Source organism: Lissotriton helveticus, chromosome 1_1, assembly GCF_964261635.1.
Source record: "Lissotriton helveticus chromosome 1_1, aLisHel1.1, whole genome shotgun sequence".
Lineage (NCBI taxonomy): Eukaryota > Metazoa > Chordata > Amphibia > Caudata > Salamandridae > Lissotriton > Lissotriton helveticus.
In genome coordinates, this window is record NC_136057.1 from 252453952 (window position 1) to 252474315 (window position 20364).

Here is a 20364-nt window from a genome sequence, read left to right on the forward strand (position 1 = left end):
GCTGATTACATACTCCTAGGGGACCTCAACTTCCACCTGGAGAACAACATGGACCGCAACACCGCCACCCTGCTGGACAACCTCGCCAACCTCGGCCTCAAGCAACTGGTCAACACCCCCACCCACTACGCCGGCCACACGCTTGATCCCGTCTTCTCATCCAGCAAGCACATCAGCTTCAGCCACTCCACCGAACTCCACTGGACCGACCACAGCTGCGTCCACTTCAGATTCAGAAAAACCACAACCCACCACCACCCGCAACAGATTCCTCACAGGAGCTGGAGCAAAATCACTGCCGACCAGCTCACCACCTCCCTCAGCCAGAACCCACCCGCCAGCACATCAGACGCCAACGAAGCGGCCCGCAACTTCACGCAGTGGTTGACTGCCTGCGCCGATGACCTCGCACCACTGAAGAACCCTCCCAGCAGGCCCAGAAGCAAGAAAGCCCCCTGGTTCACCGACGAACTCAAAGACTCCAAGAAAACCTGCCGAACCCTCGAGAAAGCCTGGCTCCACGACCGGACCACCGACAACATGAACGCTCTCAAACACGCCACCCGCAAGCACCACCAGCTCATCCGCACCACCAAGAAGAAATCACTGAAGCAGCGACTGGACAACAACGCCCATGACAGCAAGGAACTCTTCAGCATCGTCAAGGAGTTCTCCAACTCCAGCACCGGCAACAACGACATCACCCCTTCACAAGATCTCTGCGACTCCCTCACCTCGTTCTTCCACCGCAAGATTGCCGACATCCACAACAGTTTCGGCGCACCATCCACGCTCCCAACCACCGAACCAATGAACCCCACCGCCACCCTCTGCACCTGGACCACGGTGACCACCGAAGACACAGCCCGCACGATGAACACCATCTACTCCGGCTCCCCAACCGACTCCTGCCCCCACCACGTCTTCAACAGGGCCGACTCCACCATCGCACCCCAACACCTCCTTCAACACCGCCACCTTCCCGGAAAGCTGGAAGCATGCCGAGCTCAGCGCCCTTCTGAAGAAACCAACAGCGGACCCCACTGACCTCAAAAACTTCCCACCCATCTCGCTCCTCCCTTTTCCCACCAAAGTCATCGAGAATATCGTCAACAAGCAGCTTGCCACCTTCCTCGAGACGAACGGATCCCTCGACCCCTCGCAGTCCAGTTTCAGAGCCAACCACAGCACCGAGACCGCCCTCATCGCAGCCACCGACGACATCCGAGCCCTGCTCGACAACAGGGAAACAGCGGCACTCATCCTCCTGGACCTCTCCGCCGCATTCGACACCGTCTGCCACCGCACCCTAGTCCAGCGACTCGACAATACCGGCATCCAAGAGAAGGCACTGAAGTGGATCATCTCATTCCTCGCCGGAAGAACACAGAGAGTCCGCCTCCCCCCGTTTCGATCCGAGGCCACCGAAGTCATCTGTGGAGTCCCGCAAGGATCATCACTCAGCCCCACCCTCTTCAACATCTACATGAGACCTCTAGCCGCCATCGCACGCCAACACAACCTCAACATCATGTCCTACGCCGACGACACCCGGCCGATCCTCTCCCTCACCAGAGACCCCGACACCGCCAGAACCAGCCTACACGAAGGGATGAAAGACGTCGCCGAGTGGATGAAGAACAGCCGCCTGAAACTGAACTCAGACAAGACGGAAGTCCTCATCCTGGGACCATCACCCTCCGCCTGGAACAACTGCTGGTGGCCCCCAGCCCTGGGCACCGCCCCCAAACCAACAGACCACGCACGCAACCTGGGCTTCATCCTGGACTCCTCCCTCTCGATGACTAGACAAGTCAACGCCGTATCCTCATCATGCTTTCACACCCTTCGCATGCTTCGCAAGATCTTCCGATGGATCCCGACCGAAACCAGGAAGACGGTCACCCAGGCCCTCGTCACCAGCCGACTGGACTACGGAAACACCCTCTACACCGGAACCACAGCCAAGCTACAGAAAAGACTCCAACGCATCCAGAACGCCTCCGCCCGACTCATTCTGGACATCCCCTGACGCAGCCACATCTCCGGCCACCTGAGGGACCTGCACTGGCTCCCCGTTGACAAGAGGATCACGTTCAGGCTCCTCACCCACGCACACAAGTCTCTCCACAACCTGGGCCCCAAGTACCTCAACGACCGCCTGACCTTCTACACGCCCACCCGCCAGCTACGGTCCACCAGCCTCGCCCTCGCAACCGTACCACGCATCCGAAGAGCCACCGCCGGAGGCAGATCCTTCTCTTACCTGGCGGCCAAGACATGGAACACCCTCCCCACCCACCTCCGGCTGACCCAGGACCACCTCGCCTTCAGGAGACAACTCAAGACCAGGCTGTTCGAGCAGTAGCGGACCCCTTTCCCCAAGCGCCTTGAGACCCTTCCGGGTGAATAGCGTGCTATACAAATGCTGTGATTGATTGATTGATTGAATGCTACCCCAAGTGATTGAGAGGTTAGACAGATTACAAGTATTCCTCTCATCGCCCTTTGCATGCTTTCATGGGAGGAGACCATCAATTGGTCTTCCCACTGTTTAACTTACAAATAGCAGGCCTCTTCCTCTCAGTGGCCTGTAGACAAATAGGAGCAATTTAAAGTGGATAAAAATATTTCTGTGAAGCATTAAGTCAATATTTGTATTTGTTTCCCCTTTCAATTAAGACTATTACATTTTAATATTTTATGAAGCATGTTTCTTCACTTTAAATACCTCCTATTTAAACAAATGGCTGCATTATTATGTTGTAAATATGACACCCCATCTACAGCAAGCATCTTGCTCCCATTTTTTAAACTGAGAAAAATTTAAAGTGCAGAAAAATCTTTCATATCCTGGAAATGTTTTGCAGAAAATGTTTCTGAACTGAAAGTCCACCAATTAATAACATGGTTGCATGTTTGTTTTAGACATGAAACAATGCCACATTTGGCAAAAGGTATGTCCTGTGCCACAAGTGCATACTACTAACTCTTTCACCCATACAAATATATCCCGTTTTATATGCATACACGTTCATACATCCCAAAGACAACGCTCTCACTGGCACAGATGGCAGCCCAATCAGAGTGCCCTTAGTCAAAGTATTTTGTTGAAACTATAGTCTTTGGCTCTGTTCAAATTAGGCATTGGTAACATTGTTTGAGTGGTATGGCCTTCAGTAGCTTACAACGATTTTCACTGACCAGAAGTAGTTCTCACTGTAGAAAAGGTTGAAGGCCACTGATTTAGAACATTGTCTCTCACCTTCTAAACAGAACTGAAAACCTTCCTGCTTCAATAATATTTCAGCTAGGACATTGTAGCTAATCGCCTCCTGTGAGAGCATGGAACAGAACTATGCTTCCTCCACTTAATCAAGCAATTACAACGTTTTTACTGCTGTGTTTAGCTATTGGTAATATTGTTAACTAGTTTCCTTATTTTTCTGAAACTATTTACCATTTTGCAATTCTAGAGCTGATGTAGCAATATTTGGGAATTCTTGACTCTCTGTAACTACACATGTATATATCTCTGCCTTAAAGTGCTCTGGCACCACCAGATAATGTTTGCGCTATAGTAACATAACTACCTAATAAATAAATAACCATAAGCCTTCTTTTTAATCATGATGTGTTTTTGTAGATTTATTGCTCTGATCAGCATGCAATTTCAACAGAAATGTTATACAGAAGAATTTAGGTGGTGCATAACATGATTGGTTGAATAACACAAAGAAGAATGGGTGATTGAAGTACTGTACAAAGGTGTGGTTTTGTGATTAGATACTGAAAACAAACACATCAAACACATGTCACAAGGCACGCTTCCACAAAAGGTCTATTTTCATTCAGTTTGCCTTCTTAGAATATCCACTCTTTTGATATGGCTGTACAGTCTAGTTTTAAAGTATTGTAATGATGGAATGGATAGTATATAAGTAGAGAGTGACTTCCAGTATTGAGGGACTAGAAAACTGTAAGATCCAAACCTCTATGTTGCACAAGATGGTGCTGGCAATGTTGCCTGTGAACATGTCGAGCAAAACTTTGAATGCTATTGTCAACATCTTGCAGAGGTCATTTTGAAAGGAGAAACTCACTCAGCAACTAGGATATTGTTCTTGTGGCAAAGTTAAATGCATTGTTTATAGGGGAGAAGGAATGCTGTGGGAGGTACACTCGCAAGTTGCTTAAAATAATCCTGGGGCAGATTTACAAACCCCTTGCATAACATTTGTGCCGTTGTTGCGTCCCTTTTTGATGATGCATCAGCAGCTAAGCAATGTGTCACATTGTGGCCCATTTACAATGTGCCGCATTTAGGGAGATGTGTCACGTTATAAAGCCCGGCATCACATTATACCTGCTTCAGTTATAATGTATGGAGGGTAGGCATTCCCATGCAGGAACGCCTCACAGATCTCACTGGGCCACTTCAAGGACCCCACTGCCTCATAACCCTGCACCCGCTTGGAGCAGGCATAAGGGGTGACACAGTTTATTAGGAAAAGGCCTCCGCATGCATTTCTGGAGTTGCGTTGTGTTTGCGACATAACTCCAGCCATGCGTTACTTTTGCGCCAAGAGATGCATCAGAATTTCTGATGCAATTGTCAATCCTTGCACCACTGTGCACCGTTTTGTAAACACCCACAAACGTAGCTTTTAAAAATATGTCTCAAGGATTGCAGTTGTAAACTGCCATTCCGACATGCCAACATAAACCTTTTGCCAGGCATAAATCTTCCTTTTAAATACTGATAAATCATTTCTAAAGTAGAACATAAGGCTCATAGGGCATGGTCCATTGCATTTGAAAAGAAGGACATTCCAGAAGAAGGACTGCCTTGCCTCCCCCCCCCCAGAGTACTGCCGCACTGCTTCCTGGTGACTACCCTCCTGCTTGAGGCCTGCCTTACTATCTGAGAAAGTAAACTACACCTGATCCCTTCATCCCAAGCTAACCTGAGTAACTCCAATGTACTGTTCTGAGCTATAGGGACACGACAAGCTCCAGAGACCTTGTAAGATACTGGGTTACTGGTTGAGTGGGTAACAATGCTGCTCAAGGAGAAACCAAAATCCTTGTCAGGGTGAAGTAACAAGCAAACCCCTGTGCTCAATACGCTGGTAGCTTGGCACATAGCAGTCAAGCTTTGTATGAAAATATTTGTGCAACACTCCAAACAGTGACATAAAAGAACATACCAAGTTAGAAAAAGATAGTAATTAAAAAACAAAAGGGAGTTGGGAGCGGACCGCTTCACCTCCCATCACAGTTTACTCCTTATCATTATGGTAAATGCAGTTCAGGTAAATGCTTACTTAAATATTTGCTGAAGTATTTCACCAACGTTGGGGCAGGTTAGTACAGTAAATATCCAGACACATGTTTCTGGACATCATCCGTAATCAGTAGAGATAAAAACAGATGCAATGAGGGGTTGCTGTGAAGGCTGCCACAATCTTTTCTGGTCTCAGTAGCTCTCTCTGGCGTGCAGGTGCATCACCAAAAGCCCGTCAGATCAATGACTCAAGGGAGTCCTTTCAAAATTAAGGAGGTTGGGAGAAGACCACTTCACATCCTGCACAGTTTACCCCTCAGCATTCCGGTAAATGCTACACCCAGTCATGTGACCCTGAGACCAGCTATAGGCACTAAATGGCTGAGGTTGGAAAAGGCCAACTTCCTAAAAGTGTCATTTTCAAAATTGTAATTTAAAAACCCGACGTTTCAATAAGAGAGGATTTTTCATTAAAATTCCACAGACCCCAAACGTGAACTGGTTACCTGCTCCCATTTGAAAATTACAGCATGTTTACTGTAATAATGTACCTAAAAACAAATTAAATAGGTTTTTACTTTCAGGACAGCCTGTAGGCTGTCGAGGGCCTACCCAAGTGATGACTTATATGTATCAAAAAGGTAGGTTTGGGCCTGTCAAAAAGTCCATCCTAAAGCTGATGGGCCTAACAGACGTCCCTTCCACTGCCCAGCTGATCTGCTGCAACTTCACATGCCTGAGCCCTGTTGGTCTCGGCAGGAGACAGTCTCTGATCCTCAATAGGTGCCTCCCCAGGTCCTTGACCCTTACCTGGCATCAGAGGTGACTCCTATTCAAGAAAAGGAACACTTCTGAAGTTTTAGACTCTTCACAACCGCAAACAGGCCCATCTGCACAACAACATCCCCTCTGTCCGTGTTGATTGCCAATGTAAAGCTCCAGTAAATTCCACTTTTCACGCTGGAGCGACCACCTGAGATGACAGGCAAGGCAAGATCTGTACTTCTAACTACAGCAATGACAGCTAACACCGACCACTAGCGCAAAGCCTCAGCAATTGCCATACGCAACATGTGACCGCCTGAACTCGTGACTTCCTGCGCTGCCCAGCCTGCTCTTAATGCTCCAGCCAGCGAAGACCATCAGCGACCCTCTTCCTGCTCCTCTGGGTCTCCTCTACTGTGAACTGGACTCTTTGCGCTTGTCATTGAGAAGGTAACTTTTTTGATGGAACTAACCTGGTCTCTGTATCTGGCATGTGCTCCGTCACAGTCGGCCTGAACTTGTGACTTTTCCCAGGAGTAGCACAACCAGATGACCACGAGTGGCACTTGGTTGGGTGGCACTTTGTTGAAGTTTGTCTCACAAAGTGCCTGCTGTGACCCATTTTAAGCTGAAAAGAGAAGGAGATGTGAAAGAGGTACCTTTGCAATATGAAAGCACTCTATTAATGGGTTGGAAATGCAATTTCAAAGGAACAGGAACCGTCATCCTACACAGGGTACACCCTTGACAACTTTATTGCACGTGTGATAGTTGTACAGTACCATACCCAGATTCACCTCTTATCTCTCTAGCCAGAACTTGATTGCTCGTCCATGTCTATCCGGAGAATCAAAGAGGCTTAGTGGTGCCAACTTTCAATTGCAGAATGCATAGCTGGAGCCCTGGATGGTATGGACCACTAAGATGATTAATATTAGAGAGCTTGGTGGTGCCAAAATATATGAACCCTGGAAGAAAAAAGCATGACAGCCACACATCATAAAAATGGTAGAACGTTGTAAACATGCAACACATTGTTGATATGAGATGTTATTCACCCATTGTAAAACAAATTACTTAACTGAGAAATAACATGCCACTTACCGACAAACAAGTATTTTGTTTGATGAAACAGAAACTTACACCCACTTCTGAGACATTGTCAGATTTATTGTTTTGTAGCTTCGGTTAATCTCCATTTTAGTTTCTTGTTTTAACTTAGCATCATTTTCTAATGACGGTTTGCACATGTTTTCCTTTTGCGAGGATGGTCCTAGGACACATTTATTCCTGTAAGACATTGTCACCCTGTTGCCTGCACATTTAGTTCCAGGGTCGCACAAATTCAGAAAATGGTGCATTGTTTTATTTTCCATGCTCATATGGGGACAAATCTTCAGCTTTAGTGTAATTAAAATGTTGTGTTGCATCTTTGGCACAATTTTGGAAGCTTGCCATTTAATTATAAAAACAGCATCCATGCTGAAGTCAGTGAGAGGTTCACTTCAGAGAGACTCCTCATGGAACTCTGCTGAGAGCTTTAACTAAGAATGCAATCAAACAGGGGTGCTTTTGTGGAAGCACTGAGCCTGGCTTCCTGACATACAGTACCAAGGTATTGGGCTAGGTCATTTCAAATGGCTTGGCAGATGGGTTCATTCGATATGATCTCTTTAGCATAGAGATTACAAATAGATATGAGTAACTTTAGCAATAGTATGAATAATTAACATTGTTGAATTGTTTGTGTTTTTCACCATTCCAATAATGCTTATTACAATAATGTGTCTATTCTTTCCTATAACAGCAGTTCTTGTTTACTCTACAAAGAGTAGATCTTTAAAATAAACATTTGAAAATTGAATACTGTATCTTTTCTTTGTGAATACTTTGGGTATGCAAAAGTTAAAAACGAAAGGGTTAGATCTAATACCACAATTTCCTTGTGAATCCAAGAGTCATTTTCTAGGTTGCTGACATCATCTATAACTCTGTAGGTTTAGGAGTTTAGATGCAGGGCTGTGAACTAGCTAAAACGGACCAACATTACCTGATTATAAAGGAAGATCCAGTCTCTGTATTATGAAGTTTTGATGTTCTACATGCACAGTCCAACTAGATTAGAAGGAACCGTATAGCATAATGACATGCACCTCTATTACTCACTGCATCAATGTAAAGAGAAGATGGAATGCTAATGGTGCAAAGACCTGAATTCACTTTCTGAAATGTGATGCTTTTATAAATGTTTTTTTGCCAGTCTCAAAGCCTGAATACCAAATACTTTAGTGGAGTCCCTAAACAAAAGTGTTCATACTTAGAGATATAAAGTTTGTCAGTGTAAATTAGTATTCATCCAATATTCATTTAAAATGAGAACATTGTAATTAAAAAGCCCTTTTTACAAACTCCATTTTGGAGTTTGTAGAGTAGCACTAAACTATCCAATTCACAAACCAATGGGTATAAATCTCCATCTCCACCACTCCTATCTTCAATATAGGAAGATACTCACACAAGTCAGCTTAGTACTTAGGGCCTGATTACGATGACAGGCTGACAGGAGTCCGGCCGACATCCTTTGGGAACTGGTACCAAACAACCTCCTGTTGTGGGTTCCAGCCCAGCAAGTAGGATGCAATTCTATACTTTACAATACTATGGGAGCATGCATTCCGAATGGAGTGCATGCTCTCATTGGGCATTGCTCTCATTTGCTCTCATTGTAAAGAGCAGAGGTGCAGTTCATCCCTGCCCCCATGGCACGCACATCAAGGTGCCTGCCACAGAGTGCAGGGATCAACAGGGGAGAACTGCGGGGGCCCCAGGCTGCAATTCGGGAGACTTACACTCATGGGGGCCATGCTGGGGGCCCCCCAAAGACAGATTCCTAAAGCCTTTCTGTGTCGGAAAGGCCGGCACAGAAAGACTGTGGTAATCTGCAATTGGAATCCTTCGGCCGAAGAGCCGGCTGAGGGATTACTGAAGGCATTCTGAATGGCTGTCGGGCTCTAGGAGCCCCGTCGGAGGCCATTTGGAAATCTGATTCAGATTCCCTTCCCATCAACCCTATCTAAATGGATCAGTCAGAAAGGAATCCGACCAGCCGATTACGATGCGGGCTGAAGGGCTCCGACCGATGGTCGAAGCTGTGTCTGACCGCATCATTATTGGGGCTTTAGTTGTAAACGTGGGAGGGAAAAGGGGAAGGATGTGAAAGTGGGGACTATCTGCTGCACAAAAGGAGGGTTTTTGGGAGGGGTTTGGAGGGTTTTGGAGAGGGTCATGCAAGTACCAACACCCAACCAAAAAAAGAGAAACCCCACTGCTATTCACAAACAACACCTCTAAATTTTACTACAGCCCTAAAGGCCACAAAATACTTGTACAACGTGTTCTAGCCCAGGATTGGAGTAAAGCTAAGACAGCACATGGCCATTTGCAAAGACTGCAAAATAATAGAGGCAGGGACTTAAAATAGGACTCTAAAGGGAATAATGTTAAAGTGAATGCATGCATTTCATCTTTTGAAGAATATATCTAAATTGAATTTAATGTTAAAAAGGTTAAATAAATAAAAAAAGATTAAAAAAATATATATTAAAAACCTTTTAAGTTAAAAATAAACAGTTTAAAATACATTATGGTAATTTAAATTCATTCTAATCACTACATTCAGTATTGTTTATACAAAATATACAAAAATAAGAATTTTACTTTTGGTGTTTTTAAAAACAAAGCTTATTAAAAATATTGACATGTAATTTATTTAAACTGAATATTTAATTCAAAATTGAATTAATAGCACTGTAGTGTGTTGTTTTGCTATTCAACTGAAATAAACATATATTAATTTACATTAATATTTAATATAACTATATTTACCAATTTATTTTACAATTAAATGAACATTTTAGAATTTCCCTGTGCTTACCATAGGGAGAGCTTCAACCCGGGGGGTGGCCAGCTACCCTTATGTGTGAAAGGTAACTCGTAGTTAACTTTGTTGTCAACTTACCCTTGGAAATTGTAGAGACCCAAAAAAAGAAAATAAACTACAAATTGTAACATTACATTTAACATCTAGATTTACTGACGTGTAAAATTGCCTTTGTGATTAGGCCCAACAGATCTTGAAGTTGTTACTGAGTCACACATTCAATGGGGCTGTCTGATAAGTTCATGAGCATCAGTGAGATGTGAAAGGGGACACCACAACACACACTACCAAACACAGCACTCACCTTGCTGCTGCAAAACTAGTGGAGAAAAGCAATTAGCAGACTTGAATTTTCCTTTATAAATTCATACATGGGCAGTGCAAGGACATAAATTAAAACCCATTCAATCCCTTTCTGCCTCACAGAAACCATAGAGAGTTGTCAAATTTGCTGACTTGAATTTCAATTTTGACATCAGTTTCCTTCCCTCTTTTTTCCACAGACACATTGAGTTGGATGTGAGAGCTCCAACAAACATGTAAAGCTACCTTGGATCAATAGGTGTAATAAATCGGGATAGTACCGCTGATAGCAAAGAGCTGCTGTTCCTATGCCCTGCCCAAACAGAGAGAATACAAATCTCACTTTCAAAATATGGTGAGATGCTCTTAAATTCTTCCCTGTTTTAAGACAAAAGATGTCCTGATTACATCCACAATTAGAACCTTTTGCCCTAGTATTCGTGGTCCACATATAGTGACAAATTGTTTGTTTTTTTAAATTTCAAACAACACATAGTTAACCTGCACTGTAACATGATGGATTAAAGCCATCGGAGGAAGCTATCCAACTTGGGAAACACCTGAGATGGAAGTCTATGCATTGTATTGCACTTAAATAAGGTCAGAATCTTCCAAATTTATCTTGCTCTGTTGTGTTCTTTCTAATCCTTTATTAGGCACTTCTATACACCCTGAACTAGTTCTTGATTCATGATGTTGGCGATAGAGAGCCTTGAGGATCGAATGGAGCTAGAGCAACTTCTTTTCCAGAGTGTCCCTGAGGCTCTGAGGGTAAGAAAAGAAAGGATTCAATCTTTATTTCAAACTGTCCATTTAACCAGTACTGACCAGTCAAATAAGCACCAGATAAAAGCCAGTAGATTGTAAGGAGACCGTGAGGATGTTTGCAACAAGGAGTACAAAATATAGCCTGAAGTGGTGAAATGGTATGAATATATCAGGTGAAAGAAAGGGGAAACAGTCTTTACAACACAGTACCATTACAACAACTGCAATACAACAAACGTGTTATTACCATGCGTTCCATTACCACGCGTTCCATTGGATTTAAATCCAACACCTTCCCTACTATTGCACAAACTGTTGTTGGAATTGAAATATATACTATTCCAAAGGCCAGCGCTTCCCTAATGCAAGTCATAACAGCTTGCATGGTAATGGAAAGCGTGGTAACAATGTGTTTGTTCTATTACCCGTGTTGTAATGGCATATGTTGTAAAAGCATGTGTGATTGTGTCATACATTCGAAAAAAGGCATTGTGCCAAATAGAAATACAGCAAGCTTGGAGCATGGTAATACAGAAGCTGAAGGAGGACCACGAGGCAGAGATGGTATAGTTGGAAGAACTGACACAGGGAAGAGAGGAGGCATGGTTGTCAATATACTCAAATGCATTTGGTTAGCGGAAGTCATCAACAAAGAAGTACCTCTGACAGACCTGTATATAGTTATACAATGATAATCTTTCAAAACGTTTTCAAAGAAGGATGCTAAATATATGAAAAAGACATTAAATTTATTCCAAAAATATTTTGTATTAGTTTTTCTTTTTTTCGTTCAATCATTCAGCTATGTTCATAATAAATATTTTACATACACAAAGGAAATGACAGATTCAATTTAGTCATTCTGAGCATGATTTAATTAGACATATGAGAAAGAAACCCCAGCTACATCTTTTGTCCAAAAGATGTAGCTGGGGTTTCTTTCTCTTATGTCCAAAAGACATATGAGAAAGATACCTCGGGCTCTACTGTTTTTTAAAACGCGGTTTTCTCATTTTCCTTTAGACTATATGGACCCCCTGAAGAAGAGCTTAACAGCTCGAAATGCATTGGGGATATTCAAACGGTTTTCTATGTAAATGAAGCACATGGCTTTGGATTGATGTTGTGAAATCTTTCAAAACTGACACAAAGAATTTGTTTTCATGGATACCAGTTATGTGTATTTTTGAACTGCTTTTCATAAAACAAAGTGAATAGAACTTTGAATTAAGGAATACCCTTGTATAATTCGCAACTTTACTTCAGCACACAGGTGTGCTCAGAAGCTCCACCTTACATCCGTAAGGTCCTTCATTTGTACATTGTTCTTTGCCCCTCTCGAACAGAAGGGGATCACTCTGAGCACCCTAACTATTTGGATCCCATTGAGTACCTTTTCAGTACACCAAATACTCCTTGAAAAACTTTTTGGAGTGCAGTGGACATCCTTTTTTATAGTCATATTCAATGTACTCAGACAGCTCCTTTGCCTCTGCGCCCATGTCAGTCGCGGTGACAGAATAGAAGGGAGCAACCTATTGGGTAAAGGGTGACAATTTGCCCAACTTAATTAAAATCAGTGTAAAATGTGTGTGTAATGGTGGCATCACTTTCTAAAAGAAAACTGCATCCTCATCTGGACTATATAGTCCCCCAGTGAGGTATCAGCAAAATTATTCAGAGGACAAGGGTAGACTAGCTTCTTGTCTAAAGGAGATCTTGAGCAAGTTCCTAGAAAATGCAAGGAACAGAGGGGCATATTACCAACAAATAGCGATATTTCTCGCTAAGTAGGGTTAGCGGCAATATTTTTATCGCCGCGCATCACCAGTTTTTATCGCTTAGATAACTTGCTGTTAGCAAGGTTTATCTCAAAAGCGATAAAAATCATGCGAAATGCGTGAATATCGCTGAGAATACAGCGATATTCACACATTAGCGACGAAATGCTCTTAGCCATGTTATCCACCTCCCATTGGATAACATGGTTAAGAACTGGTCTGAGCTGGCGTTGGTTGTTGGCGATAGCAGGAATATTTCCACCGCTACGCCTGCCTTGCTAATAGGCGATAGCGACGTTAGCGACTGCTTTCAGTCGCTAACAGGATGGGTATGCCCACTTTGCATGTAATTAGCGATAAATATCGCTGACATGCAAAGCGGGCCTCAAACCGCTCGTTATCGCCTAAAAGCTGTCGCTAAAATCAGTTAGCGACAGCTTGCTAATAGAGCGATAGAATTATCGCCGCTTAGCGGCCGAAAACGGCCGCTAAACTGGCGATAATTGCCTATCGCCACCCTTGGTAATATGCCCCAGAATTCACTGTTAAACGTGGTATCCAGATTCCCTGGGGAAACAAAGAAAATGCCAGACTCATAAAAAATCCTAATAAATACCATAGCTCACTATATGTAAAGTGACCTTGGTGAGGGACTTAATTAAGTATATACGCTGTGAAAAAACAAAAAGAAGAGGTATCTGTGACAATTCCAGGCAAAACTCAGAGTTGAGTATTACATTGTAGGTAAAAAAAAAATCCCCCCAAATCTCAGTTTTTTAACGTTTGACTCATGGAGTAGATAAGAGCCTCTTAATGAAAGAATCCCCTCAGGTTCTGTGGGAAGTCAACAACTGAGTATTAACCTCATCGATGCTGGTGACGGAACCACTCCGTCACCAGCCACGGACGCGCTGTGCTGGTGATGGAGTGGTTCCGTCACGGCCGGCGCAGTGCCTGCGCGGCTCTGATTTCGCGCATGCGCGGCGCGTTCTACTGAGTGGGCGGGCCGTGAAGGAACGACTCCGTCACAAGCACAGTGCGCCTGAGGCTCGTGATGGAGTGGTTCCGTCATGAGCACAGCGGCGCCGGGCAGGCCCCCCTTGCGCTGCGGCGGAATTACCGCCGCAGCCAAGGGGTTAATACTATGAAATGGTAACAGAAAGAAATGTATTTGAAAAGGAAACAAAGATGCATAGCAGCCTAGCAGTGTTGCCTACTGCGTCTAGTTTCAAGGAATCCCCTGCATTATAAGAAATCAATGTAATACAGGAGTGCGTTACTGTCTGGCAAACAATGCATCCAAAAAGCAAAATGTACTCATTCGACAAGACTAGACCCAATCTCGTGTGTCTATAGAGCTTAGTACTAGGATCCAAAAATGAAGTTTACTGTCTGTGTTAAAATGGGTGATTAAAAACCTCAAGGGTTTAGGCCAAAACATTTCTATCTCTGTCCTCTACAATGTACTGCAACAACATGTTAAATGTACAAATTAAACCCTTTCAAAATGTGTTTAGAGACTGCTTAATGGATTTTATTTATTTATGTATTTATTTATAAAGTTTTATATCAATCAAGTATGAGTTGTGAGGGTATCAGAGCACTTCACAAATGATCGGAAAAAAAATAGGAGAGAAGAACACAAAAACATAATCAAGAGAGAGGGAGGCAGTATCTCCAGGACAAGAGATGGACAGACGGTCAAGCAATAAACACAGGTGCTAATCTTGAGATGAATTGTATGATCTAGGGCAGAAATTGGTTCTTAAGTAGTAATTCAACTTCTTTTTTTAATAAGTAATCGAGGAAATCAATCTGATTTCAGGTACTAGGGCGTTCCGAATGCTCAGGGAAATACCTGAGAAGGCTCTCCTGCAAGTTTTCTTTTTATGGAATTTTTGTTGTTTCTGTACCAAAATGCTGGTGCTTCTAGAGGATCTGCATCCACCAGATAATTCAAGATTTTGTTTCATGTAGCTTGTGGTGTGGTAATTAAGAGCTTTCTAGGTCATGCACGCAATTTTTGCCTGAATTCTTGCCTCATATCGGAGCCAGTTAAAGGTTTTAGGATCAAGGGAGATGTGATTGTTGCTTTTTAATCCCAGGAAGGTCACACAAGATAGCACATCCATAGTTTAATTTGGGAATAACTGGGACCTAGACCTCTCATTGGCAGTCATCCTGAGGCAAGTAGGGTTGTAGTTTCCTAAACGGTTCATTTAGCAGTTCTCTCCTTTCACAGTGGTACTCATGTGCGCCTACATATTTATGTTATTGTCCAAAGTTATTCACAGAGATCTTGTGTAATCGATAATGCATGGTGGGCAGTTAAGAGCGGTTAGATGAGTCATCCCTAGATCGATCTCGTGCTAGTGATTTGGCGGGCAGATTAGGAGGAAGTCAGTTTTTATTGCATTAAGTTTGAGGTGGTTGTGGGTTAGCACTTTTGGGTTTTGATTAGAATTGTGTTGAGGGACCTAATATATTCTGGTAAAGAGATTTTCAAGTGCAAGTGGGTGTCATCAGCATACATGAGATAATGTGTCTAGGAGGAGCTCAAGATGTGAGCTAGGGGCTCAGTGAAAAAGTGGAAAATCATGGGTGGCAGTGAGGGGCCTTGTGCAACCCCTAACTGGACTGGTGTGGCATTAGACAGGGACTGGTTGACCTTGAATCTTTAACATCTGTTGCCGAGAAAGGAGGTGAACCAATTTAGTACGGGCCCAGAAAGGCCCATTCTCCGTTCAAGTCCATCTAAGAGACTGTTGGGGCAGATTTACAAGAAACTAACGCCGCGCGGTGCCTCATGTCGTTTTGCTGCGCTGCGTTAGTTTTGATAATCTCTGTGCTTCCCCTTATGTTGGCGCACAAACTGCTGCCATGCTCTGGTGCAGGCACCCTTTCACCATGGTGCAAGGATGCCAGCGTTGTGGGGAGATTATTTTTGTGCAGGTTGGGGCAACCCCCTGCACTAAAACAATCAATTGAGAGGCTTTTGTCTTCCAATATATGCTGCAGAATGCAGCACACATTGAAAGAGTAAAAAATCGAGGAGAAATGAAAACATTTCTCATCGTTGCACATCGCTACGTAACAGCACAAGTAAAGCAACACAGTGTGGCTTTGCGTGTGTGGGTCAATATCCCACAGCAGGTTGCGCCGCCGGTGCGTCACATGATGCACCAGCGAGGCAAGGGGCTTCTAAATTAGCCCCGTTGTGTTTAACCGTATCAAATGCAGATGATAAGTCTATGAGGATTAGGAGGCAGTATTTGTTCTGATCCAACATCTTTATCAAATCGTCCACTATCTTGGCCCAAAGTGAAAGTAACAATTATTTGATCTCCATGAGATTTTGGATGGTAGCAGGTCGTTGACGTGATTTGACGGTTTAAGCGATGTAGGGATATTGCGAATGTCTTGTTTGCTTAAGGTTTTAAATGTATTCCAAGAGGCGTTGTTTTTGGGGGTGAGACCAGGCAATTCCGAAATTCGCGAAGGAGAGCAGCTGATAAGCAGTAGAACTGGAGGTAGTTTGCTGACCGCAGGTAATTTCAGTTGTTACTGTTTTTCCCTGGAAGAAGGAGGCACATTTCTTGCAGTTTGGCAGCATATTGAATTCAATTATAGCCAGCTAGGGTTCATCATTTGATTGTTGTTTCACCAGTTTGTAGAGCTTTTAGGATAGATCCAGTTGGATTCTAAAGAAATTCCATTTTGAATGTTTATTATAGGTGTTCCTCACCGCTCTTGTAGATGTTCCATGGGTGGAGAAAGTCTCCAAGCTCATTCCGCTGTTCTTAGCATGCATATATTTCTGTGTTTAGACTGTCATAGAACCATGGTTTCGAGACTTTGGTGTATATTCTTTTTAGTTGAAAGGGTGGAATAGAGTCGAAGGTGTTCAGTATGCAGGTATTGTAGTGAACTATAAGAGCTTAGGGCCAGATGTAGGTAATACTATTTTACCGATTCATAAATACCGAATTTTACCGATTCGGTATTTATGAATCGGTAAAATAGTAGGTGGGAGATGTAGGTAAAATTAAATTTTCAATTACCGAATCTGTAACATTCGGTATTTACCGATTCGGTAAATACAGAATCGGTATTGCCCATTGATTCCTATGGGCCTTGAAGCTCATAGGAATCAATGGGCAATACCGAATCCTGCAAGGGTGCAGGGGGTGTCACTTTGACACTCTCTAGCACCCCCAATTCAGGCACGTGGGCCATGTGGCACACATACATTCCCTAAGAGCATGTCTGTGTGTCACATGGCACAGGTGTGCATGCACACCTGCATTTGGTATTTTACCACCCAATAGGATTGGGTGGTAAACTACCGACTCTTAAGGGCCTGCGGCACTCTTAGGAGTGTCACCTACATCTGGGATTTACTGAATCGGTAAAAATACCGATTCGGTATTTTACAGAATCGGTAAATTTACTGAATCGGTAAATTTACAGATTCTGTAAAATGTTGGCCCCTACATGCCAAATTCTAAATACCAGTCGGTAACGGCCGAATTCGGCCGTTACCGACCGGTATTTCGTGACCTACATCTGGCCCCTAGTCGTCTATCAAATATGCCTGAGGATCAGGGTGTTGTTGCTGGGGGAAGTCATATCATTCAGATTTTGTTCTGCATGTTTTTTTCTCCATGATTTGTAAGTTGCACCTTTCTTCTGCTCAAAGCATTAGTGATGCAGAAGGTGATACAATTATGATCTGTCCAGTCTCAAGCGACAATAGATTTGAGTTGGATGTTATCCACCTTTGCAATCATGAGGTCTAAGATCGCACCCTTGTTGTGTTTAGGGATTTTGTAGAATTGGAACAGGTCAAGATCAGCAAGAAAGGTTTTAAAGGTGTAATTTGGATAATTGCAGTCTAGGTTAAAGTCTCCAAGGTAGAGCTATGCATTAGTTGAGATAGCTTCAATGATTTTCTAAATGAATGGTAGGTTGTCTCCCAGTCGATGATAGATCTCATGAAGTTTTTTATTACTTGCAATGTCAGAGAAGCATAGGGGAACTGTTTGTGACTGTTTCACTAGCAGATTGCTGCGGTATATGCAAGTGATCCCATCATGAAGTCTGTTAGCTCTATCTAGCCTAATGAGGTAACGAGAAGGGGGGGCTAGGAAGTCTAGTAATCATCTGAACATAGCTCTGAAAACAAAGAGGCCATGGGCAGAGAGAAAGCTAATCACCCTTTGACTCCCGAAAGAAAGGTATGCAGAATGATTTTATTGCGTCAATACTCATGATTTGTTGCAGTGGGCTTGCAAAGATACATTTCCATCTAGTAAGTGTAACATTGCATTACACCGGACTGTTTAAAACATGTGTCAGGTAATGAAAATCAATTACAAATAACTTTGCCGTGTGCCACAGGGTGAAGCACTGAATAGGGAGCCAGGATAAGATCGTCTACGCATATAATATTTGTGTGTGTTGTTACTCGCATTCATATTAAAAGAATGTACCCTTTATGTTTTAGTCAAATTGCAAGTTGACGTTCCTTTTGTTTTCTCTCAAACCGAGGACGCGCTGCTCAGTGAGCCACGTTCACATGAATCCGGGCACTCCTTGAAGCCAGACAGGTAGTAAGCAACCCGGCTTGGTCAAATAAACTTCTTTCTGTTTCCATTTCATGGTACTAATACTCTGGGGCTGATTCACAGAACTAATCTGAGATATAATCCTAAATGTACTACTTTTGGTATTCACAGAAGCCATTTAGTAGTAGTAAAGTTAGGACTCCTAGCTTTACTATTACTAAACTGCGATAAAATCCTAAACTTACTACTTCTGGTATTCACAGAAGGCATTTAAGTAATAGTAAAGTTAGGACTACTAACTTTACTACTACTAAATGCTGTTTGTGAATACTGAAAGTCATAAAGTTAGGATTTTGTCTTGGTTTAGTAGTAGTGAAGTTAAGAGTCCTAACTTTAGTACAACAAAATGCCTTCTGTGAATACAAACAAGGAGTAAGTTTAGGATTTTATCTCAGATTAGTTCTGTGAATTGGCCCCTCTGTTATTAACTTCACACAGAGCCTGAGGAGATTTTTTTCATTAAGAGGGTCTTATCCACGCCATGATTAATTGGTTGACAAATTAGATTTTGGTGATTTTTTTTTTTACCTACAATATAATTCTCAATTCTGTTATTTCACTGGAATTGTGAAACAAGTCACTAATCACGCTCCTTTTCGTTTTTTCACAGCATATCTACATAGTTAAGTCCCCCACCAAGGCCACTTTACATAAGGTGAACTATGTTTTTTAAATATGTTATATCTATGACTTCCTCTTTTCATTCACTAACAAAATTCCTACACAGGCACTCTTTTTGAGCAACTTCTCTCTCTTATCTTTCTATCTGGAGTGACTGTATGTAAATAATGTAAATACACGTGCTGTGTATAAAAAACTCATGCATCAATACTATTGTATACCATGGGGTAAAGTAGGCATATGTTCCCACTTTCAGCATCCCAGGGTCAGTTTGGTATCACAGAAGGGGCCGCAAAGTCTTGCATGACCACTTCTGTAATACAGACTATACTGGCATGGTCTCAGGTGAGGTCTTCCTAGTTGTATGGCAGCCCCCGTAAATGAAACAACAGTTTGCCTCTGTGCCCATGCCATATTAAGAAATGTGGGCACAGATGTCAAAGAGCTGTCAGTAGGACTATTGCCTGTATGAGATGGTGCACAGTCACAGTCTGACTCCCTGAGGGGGGCCCTTAAAAAGGAGGAAAAGGAGTCCCATGGAACCCTAGATCTCTCCCTTTTAATACAAGTACAGCTATTCACTGCAACCACCTTCAGGGGGATCTCTACCCCCATTTCAAATGATGCCCATGTAGGAATATGATGTGCATTTGCACTTTTACAATGCTTTTTTGTTTTCCTGTTCCCCCAATGTCTATTAGATAAACTCCAGGTGTGATTTGTGTTATTTGCCTCCTTCCTCTTTATTCCAGGTCTATGGTTCAGTTTTCCACATAAACCGTGGAAATCCTTTAAATATGGAGGTCCTAGTGGATTCCTGGCCTGACTTTAAAACTGTGATTTCCAAGCCACGGCCAGAGGTGAGTAAAAGGCTACAGCTTGCAGTGCACTAATCCATACTTTGCTTATTTGTGTTTTAAACAATGATTTAATATTTCAAGCACTCACAAAGCTGAAGAGCCTCTCATGTTTGGCTTGTATGGGCTGCGCCAGAGCCAGGATACACAATATAGTGGCATCAACATTTACCAGTGTTTAAAAGACTTTATTTAATACAACAATGTACAGTCAAGAGAAAAAACATTATTGTTATAAAAAAGTAAGTAAAAGATCAATAAGTATACTGTACAAGAACTTCCAAATTAAAGTCTTCATGTTTTATAAAGGGGGGGGAGAGGGAGGAGAGAGAGGGAACATTAAAAAGAGAAAAATATCATGTATACAAATAAAGAGTAAAATAATGAAGTCCTCATCAACAATTATACTATATAG

The 20364-nt window shown here is 42.9% G+C and overlaps 1 protein-coding gene across 1 annotated transcript in view; it reads left to right on the forward strand.

Moving 5' to 3' along the window:
* Nucleotides 1–20364, forward strand: part of LOC144769034 (glycine N-phenylacetyltransferase-like) — a 244865-nt gene that overhangs the window by 108591 nt on the left and 115910 nt on the right. Inside the window, exons 2-4 of the mRNA XM_078653030.1 lie at nucleotides 10952–11066; nucleotides 19082–19126; nucleotides 19845–19952. Of these exons, the coding sequence (XP_078509156.1) occupies nucleotides 10986–11066; nucleotides 19082–19126; nucleotides 19845–19952 (234 nt within the window). The 5' untranslated portion in view covers nucleotides 10952–10985. The remainder of the gene's footprint in view (nucleotides 1–10951; nucleotides 11067–19081; nucleotides 19127–19844; nucleotides 19953–20364) is intronic.